General features: G+C 34.8%; 1 protein-coding gene across 1 annotated transcript in view; it reads left to right on the plus strand.

Moving 5' to 3' along the window:
* Nucleotides 1–4,969: 4,969 nt before the first annotated feature.
* LOC106457769 (cysteine-rich protein 1-like) overlaps nucleotides 4,970–8,865 on the plus strand; it is a 10,292-nt gene continuing 6,396 nt past the window's right edge. Inside the window, exon 1 of the mRNA XM_013917216.2 lies at nucleotides 4,970–5,297. Within this exon, the coding sequence (XP_013772670.1) occupies nucleotides 5,258–5,297 (40 nt within the window). The 5' untranslated portion in view covers nucleotides 4,970–5,257. The remainder of the gene's footprint in view (nucleotides 5,298–8,865) is intronic.

Genomic DNA, 8,865 nt, shown 5'->3' on the forward strand with positions numbered 1-8,865 from the left:
GGGCTAGTAAAAGTGTAGAGCACAATTGATTTTTTTTTTCTGGAACAAGAAGTGGACCCTCATATCCTGGGTAAAAGGCTCAGGTGTATCAAACTTAATTTTGACCTACTGACCAGAGGTCAAATATCCAATAAGTAGCATTCGTCGCCACAAGAGCCTTGTCCGGTTCTTTTAGCCGAATAACAAAATTGACTCTCACTTATATAATATGTCCATAGCTGAATGTTCGGAGCATGTTCATCAGCATCGTGTCTCAAACCTCGGACTCTATGATCTGACACGCAAACTACCAGGCCACACCCAACTCTTTTATGAAAAAGAATAGTCGTTATTTATCATAACGGAATATCATAAATACCTTAACTTTTGGTTCATGTTAATTGCACGTTAACACTCCTTACCTTACTGTTCTTATTGCATTGTCATAAATACCTTAACTTTTGGTTCATGTTAATTGCACGTTAACACTCCTTACCTTACTGTTCTTATTGCATTGTCCTTTTGCCAAATTAACTGGTAACTATTAATAAAAACAACAACAAACAAATAATAAAGTAAGAATAACTATCGTATTAAGCTGTTTCCTTATTCCACAAGATTAGGCTTCACAGGGTAGTTTGTTTAATTATTTGAACGATACCTTATGCACACAATGTACTAAAAACCCGGGTCAAAGACCTCTTATGGTCCAGACACAGCCATCTGTAATACAGAACTACAGATCAGAGTAAAGGTTTCAAGTAGTTACTTTTAACTAAATCGCGGGGCTGATAGTCACTCTGTATAACACACCCGCAGATGAAGGTGCAACGTATATTTGGGAACACTTATTATCGAACTCTAGACCCTCAGATCTCTAATCCAATATGTTACCTCCCACTAAGGCACACAAGAGAAATTTCGAATAAGTAAGAAATGCAAACCATCTTATTTTATTAGTAGGGCTTCTTACCTACAGCATTATAGATAAGCAATTGAAAAATAATTATTAAAATTAGAAAAAGTGCTCAATTTATTCTTATAAAATTATTCTTTTAAAATTATTCTTTAAAAATTATTCTGTTCAGTCTTAAATATGCTCTCTTAACAAAAGTAATTATAGAGGAAAAGATTAATTTCTAAATCTTTGAAAAGGTTTCAAGGTACGTTTTTTATTTTATTTTTTGATAAAACAACGAAAAAAGAGAAAATGTGATTTTATTAATGTTAATACATTTTGGAATATGATTTTGATTAAAAATACCATACAGATGTCACTAAGAATTTTGTTTCATTCATTATTAATGATAAAAAATGTATGTGTTTTTAAAGACGTCTACACAGACATGTATATGGCTTTATGAAGCCCATAAATTATCTTAAAAAGTTTTAGAGATAAACCGATCACATGTTCTGATGGTCTTATCATGTGCAAGGTTTCAATTATGAAAGAACAGGTGACCAACCGTTCGCTTGTACCCAGAATGGCTGGTTTTGGCCTAAATACTTAATAGTTCTCCCCTAGTCGTTCAGCGTTAAGTCTGCAGGCTTACGACGCTACGAATCGGACTTCGATAGCCGTGGTGGACAAAGCACAGATAGCCCATTGTGTATCTTTGCGCTTAACAACAACCAAATGAAATGAAACTTACTGGCCGAGATGTAGTTGATTACAAACACCCTTAATTCTTTGGGCAATAGTTAGTACAATCAACTGACCATTAATGGCGGGGTCTCCCGGTGGGACAGCGGTAAGTTTACGGAATTACAACACTAAAATCCGGGGTTCGATTCCCAAATGTGGCTTTGTTCTAAAAACAAACAATTAATTGGGGGAGAAAATATTTGTCACACAGTATGTCACGCGGTCTTTTCGATGTGATTAACATGACAAAATGATCAACGCTTCGCTTTCAGATTAGGAGAGTGTTTACCAAAGCATTTAGGAATACAATTTTTAAAGATTTTCCATCATATAAAACAGTAAACTACCTTTTACTACCACAGATACGATTTTTGTTTTCTGGTGTTAAGCACAACCATCTTAATTTGCCACACACTGTGAAATAGGCTTATAATTTAAAAACACTGTGAAAAGAGATACTGATACACTTTAATTAAATCTCCAGCACCTCATAGCAGTTGCATTTTAATGTTTCTCAACATTTAAACAGTAGGGTCTGGAATCGCTATCTTGAGACTGGTAAAGCCCCCCCCCCCCCCAATAAAGAATAGGGGTGTTGGCTTAGGATAACAATAGCAACACTAATGAAAGTTTGCACTGTCCAAAATCTTTAGGAACAGTTTCATCTGGAGAGTGAAATTAATGTTTCAAAATCTGTATAAATATAATAGTACTGTTTGTTGTATGTCCATGTAATTACTTCGCAGAGTGTAGATGAATCTTGACCAAAATTGATATGGCGTTTCATTAGATCCATGCGGGGATATGTACAAATTTTCAGTTATGCATTTTGCGTTTTACAGTTTTTATGGGTGTTTTTTGCTTTTTTGCGCTTTTTACCACTACCTCATTTCCTGTGGATAGATACCCACCAAATTTAGCATGAAAGTTTGCTGGGTCCATGGGGAGATAAAAACACATTTTCAGATTTGCATTTTGCGTTTTGCGATTTTTACAATTACATTTTATGGAAGCAACTTTTCATGTCCTAAGAGAACTTTTAATTAATCATGAATTTACATAACTTCCGTCCAGGAGACGGGTGCTACAGCTAGTAAACAATAATGAAATAACTAAATAATGTTTATTTACATACCAGGGGACCTGCAGTCGTAAGGCCTCATGTGACTGAGAAACAACGCATGCAGAGAATGGATTGATACCCCAAGCATATCAGATGGTCAAAGGGCCAGTGGAGTTTTGTGGTTATATAGCTGATCCTAGGCTCTCACTACCTGTATGTGGTCAAATGATATATATATGTAACACAGTTGAATGACGATCTACATAAAGAATGCTACACCGAGGTATACATTCTTCAATCAGCTGTTTTTAGAAATGGTTCACCATCCACGTTTCGGTGGAGTTGGTCTCTCAGGATCAGCTAGACTTTTGAGAAAATCAACCGGTAACTGCCGAAACGTCGATTATTTTAAATAAAACGTTCTTAGTTAGTATGTAGTAATTCTTTTGTTTTTTAATTCCTTGTCATAAGTACTAGCTTTTCTTTTCATGTTATATTAATGCTCTACACCTCTAAGTCTACCTTTAAGAGTAATGTTGGATTATTAGCTAAACAGTACATCAGTCATACTCAAAGAATTTTTTTTAAATTTTCAGTGAATATTAATCATTATATAAATGAAAAAGAGTTGAAGGATCTATATACAAAGTCGGCACTAGTTCCTTTTCTTATATGTTTTCCCAAAGCTGCACAAAGTGACATCTCGCATAACCATCTGTAATTTTAAAATGATTGACTAGAGTGAAGATAGCTACTCACTAGCCCTCACCGTCAACTTAAGATACTTTTGTCTGACGAGTAGTGGTTGACTCTTACTCTTCAAACGCACCTATGTCTCCAAAGTGCAGAACGCGGGTTTTCCGACAACAGGATGTGAGCCATGAATCTTTAGATTCACAGCCCGACACGCTAGCACTAGATCACGCCCGGCCCAGAATACATATTTACAGATTTTTCTATAAGCTAACGAACTTTTATAAGAATGTAATAAAACTTCACATGATCGGAAGGTCAAAAGTTCGCTCCGTGATGATCAGGTGGGTGAGTTATAAGAGTGTCATTCATTCCAATTATTCGGATTAAGGTCAGATTGTATCCGTGTGGCGGCTGGCGCTGCTGACTGGCTTCTCACCCTCTGATCAGTAATTTAAAAGTAGGAACTATCTTAACTTAGCTGTTTATCTCAAGTACGCACAAAATGCTTTTCAGATTGAAAGTACCAATGCTTATAGTAGTCGACTTCTATGAATCTACAACAGAAGTGGTGAAAATAAAACATAGAAAGGTTTACTGCTCCTGATTAGTGAAAAGATCATACTAACTGACATACCCGTTCAACACATGGGGAAGATATAGGGCCCTTGAGGATGACATAGGGCTCAGATCCCTTATGTCACTCCTCGGGGCCCTAAAGAATATCTACCAAATTTGATAACAGTTGGTCCAATTGTTCGCCAGTTATAAGTGGTCACACACAGACTTTTGTCAAATAATGATTTAATAGATTATACAAAAAGCTCCTCGGGCTATTCTTTATCTATACATTTTTTTTTTCAAAATCGCTTTCGGTAACTTATAAATGAAAACACGTATATGTTGTATTACAAATTTACAACACTTTCTGACTTGACCGCTGCCCACAGCTTAGGGAACTGTACTGTCGAGGTTTCGTTCGCGTCCCTTTACCATTACAAAAACAAAAGCACATCGCGCCCTACACTTTGGGGCTCTTATGCGAGAGACAGTCATATTCTACTATTCAGTCTAACAACAGAAGCCAAAGAATTGACGGTGCGTGGTGTTGATTAGCTGCTCTCCAACTAGTCAATCTCTCCAAAATTGTGGATGTTAATACAAACATCCCTCGTGAAATCCATCCAACCAACCAACAAGTTTCTCACTTTTTCTAGTAAGGGAGATACAACACTCTGATTTATAATAACATATTAAAAATGTACATTATATCACCAAAGTGAAGGCCAAGTTTCGATCAACAAGCATAGGACCACATTAGAATTTATTTTTTATTAATATTCTCTGTTTTGGAGTTTTCGAAAAAGAAGTACACGCGTGCGATCGTAAATGGTGATAATTACATTGACTACTAAAAGCAAGATTCTACTGACAGTTTCTTTTGAAAGTTCGGGCAATAATTCAGTTTACCCTGGTATGTACTGGTATTTGCATTCTAACTTAATAAGTCTCAAGTTTCTAATAGGTCCACGATATATACGGATATTCAAACCTTGTAGGTGCAACAAATAAATAATAGAAAGAAATTCACTCTAATCAGTCAACGTTTTATTGAACACCTGTGTTTTGAACTTGTCTGTTTGCACATGTACAGGTACCCTGACAGCAGGGGGCTTTGGTGTGCACACGGCACTAAACTTGTATAATTAAGCTAGGAAAGGAGCTTTCACAATTTGCAGGTGGCATACATTACGTAGTTTCAGTAACAATACCGTCTATATCCTGTATTTTTTCCAGAAAATTTAGTAAATTAAAAAACTCGAAGAAATTTTTTCAACTCCCAGAACGAAAAATATATATATATAATAATCATAGCAATGCCAAACTGCCCTAAATGCGACAAACCAGTATATTTTGGTAAGTTATTGTTAGCCTACTTTAGTTGCAAGGCTGTTTCAATTATTGGATTTAATGATAAAATAATGAACGTATTTTATTTCTTATCTTCAAATACAACATAGTATTAGAATTAGAATTTTGTTTTCTTGACCATTATTCTCGTATTTGTTGTCCTTGTATTCGTGTTTTTCACCGTATTTTGCCCATAATATATAAAATTGTATAATATAAATGATAATAATGTCCAATTCGTGGAACAGGAAAACGAATAACATGAAAGTGGTTCCAAGTTGGGCTCCTATTTCGATCTCATGTTATTGATTCAACACTGAAATATTAATTCCAAGCTCTTCATGTTACTTCGAGCGCGGTAATATCATTCAAATGAAAGCGACAAATGTTTTATGTTTAGCAGATTTCCTATACGGTGTGATAAACTTATATACGTTATAGGTGTTACGTTTCGAGATAAGTAAAAACAAAAACGCACTTAGTTAGTTTGTTGAATTTCGCGCAAAGCTACCTCGTCCCTAATTTAGAAGAGATAAACTAGAGGGAAGGCTGCTAGTAAACATTGCCCACCACCAACTCTTGGGCTACTCTTTTCCCAACGAAAAGTGGGATTCGCCGTTACATTATAACGCCTCTCGGATGAAAGAGCGAGCATGTTCAGTGATACGATTCAAAGATTGTAATACGAGTGCCTCTAATCACCAGGCCATTGCTAGACACAAAAAAGGTATTTATCGAAATAGTGTTAAATGTTTCGCTAAATACAGATATCAACAGATAGAGATAAGAGAATAGTGTTAAATGTTTCGCTAAATACAAATATCAACAGATAGAGATAAGAGATATTTCAAATAAGGTAAAAGAATCGATTTTGAATCTTATTAAATGAGGACCCTTAGAAACTTTTTCTAACTGGTGTTAAGGATTATGACAGTTAATGTTTCCTATTTCTTTTATAATATTCAACCTTTATTGATTTTTTTTATTTTCTCCTATTTTCTGAAGATTATGTTACAGTTTAAAGCTCTGAAGCAAAAATTCTGAACTTGGCTGAAAACGTAAAATATATTATGTACTTGTAACCAGTAAAGTGTGTAGATCAACAAAAAAAAACCGCAAAATGTTGTACAGTTTCAGAGATCAATAGCTTAGTAATTTTAATAGGATAACCATCGAGACAATAGACGAGGGCATTTGATTTTGTCTCAGCCTTCGGTATAGTTTGTTTTTAACCTCAGTAGAAACTGTAGATCATACATATAATGAAACATTATTTATATATACGTATGTCGATTGATATTTTCTGATTCAATGCAGGATATTCAGGAAGTTTCAAGCTCAAGGACGTTAAAAATTACAGTTAATGAAAAAACGGGAAAGCTCGGTAATTTGTTTGAGTCAGTGGAAGCTCAACAACTAGGTCTTTCCGACAATGTTTGTTTCACTTATGTAGGCCGGTGGTTAGCGTGCCCAGCTACAGATTTGCGTGTTTGCATTCGCGTCCCTTATCGCACAAAATTAAATATAAAACAAGAATCGCGCTCTGCATTATGGGGCCATGGGTTCTTTATATGGGTGATCAAATCCCTCTATTTGGATAGAAAAGGGGAACTCAAGAGTTGGCGGTGTGTGCTGTTGACTAGCTGCCTTCTCTGTATTCTATCATATCACAATTAGGGATGCCTAACGCAGATATCTTTTGGGTAAATTTGTGTGAATATCTAAAAACAAACAATTCACTTTCTTTGTATCATTCACACCGTTGTATTCAAGTACTGTAATAAGTAAACAAAATAATAACAGTCGGAACATATGGTCGAAAAAACAGTATTTAAAGATCAAAATTAAATTAGAGTTACAAATGGTATAAAGCAGCGATATAGTCGTGAACTGCATTGAAAAAATGAACAAAATAATGTGTCCTTGAAACAGATGAAGATAATGTACTTATTTTGATTTTGTTATTTTTCATAATTAGACTACCTAAGACTGTCTTTGTGTGTTTCCTTTCAAGATATGACATTGTGTGAAGTATCTGTTTCAGAAATGTCGGTATCTGTTTGCTTAGTTTTTTTCAACTCAAAACTGTAAAGTTGATTATGCACGCTAATTAAGACATGTTGTTTCTATGGAGATTTACTTTTGCTGTATATGGGGCCTTATACTCCAGAATTTACAGAACTAATGAATTACGGAATTATTTATTCATTATTGGTATTTAATTCGGTAATAATAATAATTATTATTATTTGTTACTTACCTCTTTTTCTTCTTCTTGTAATTCTCACGAAGAGTCAACATGTCAGTCTTTCTTATCGAGCTCTGTTAGGAATATAGGTCCCGCGGAAGGGTAGCCATGCCTCTCGTATACATAAATTATAACATCATTACTACCGATAACTAACACTAATAAGCAACAGATACCAAGTTTGGAAAACATTTATGAATAGACTTCGAAAGTTGTGAATTCGTTTGTTTGTTGTTTAGCACAAAACTAGACAATGAGCTGTAACAAAGCCGCCCCTACGTTAAATCTTACAATAGAAAGATTGTAGAGTGAATTTACATTACAAAGAAATTTGCGTAGGATTCAAACTTGAACATATGTATAAAGTTAGCGCAAATAAAGATCTTAATGTTATAAAAACGCAATAACTCTAGGTATTTATAATTTTTGCCCTTACTTTCTAGTTGTTCAACGGTAAGCGTGAGAGCTTATGACGCTTAAATTCGGGACACGATCCTTACGATGTTAATATTTTCACACGTTCTAGATACAAAGTTGTAAGAAATCTAAAAATGGATACTAACCAGTTAGTTTATTTTTACTCCTAGTAATATAGCCAATTAAATTATTTTCATTGTTACTTATTTCTTCAATCTAACATTAATGGATCAAATAAAAATGATCAATTTGTATTTCAAACATATACTGGTTCAGTGTTGGTCTAATAAAACGTTTTCGATTATAGGTAACAGCTAAACTGAAACGCTATTCTAGATATAGCTTGCTGCAAACAAATTAAAGATGGCTATACTAAGGTTTTGCTGCAAACAAATTATCCAATTAAAGATGGCTGAACTAAGGTTGTGCCCTAGTAGAAGGGCTGTATATATAAAAGTCTGCAAATAAATTTATAATGAGAACTTTCATCTTTTATATTTTTATTCGGTTTTAAATAATTGTATGAAGGTTACAAAAACTGGCGTCATTTTATGAATGTCGTAAGACATTTTGCTTTGTACTTGCAAGGGAGTAGGAAAAGGTACAGCTCGATTGGGCCTCCAAATTTTAGTTAAATTCACAGAAATGTACCAAGTTACCCAGTGGAAAATGCGGCTTTATATTCCTGCCTATGTCTGATGAGTTATCTTATTAAATTATAGAGAGCCCCCAAATCCCTCTAGAACTGTTCCTGGCTAGAAAAATAAAATATTACCGTATAGCCGTTCATATGTAGATACAAACCATTAACAGCCTTGTATGTATCTCTTAGTCTGACTTCCTAAATACCACAAGCAAGGGTGCCCGTAGAAAAAAAATTGGGGGGGGGGGTGTCAAGTAACTCAAGTG

This window comes from Limulus polyphemus, unplaced genomic scaffold, assembly GCF_000517525.1.
Source record: "Limulus polyphemus unplaced genomic scaffold, Limulus_polyphemus-2.1.2 Scaffold18, whole genome shotgun sequence".
NCBI lineage: Eukaryota > Metazoa > Arthropoda > Merostomata > Xiphosura > Limulidae > Limulus > Limulus polyphemus.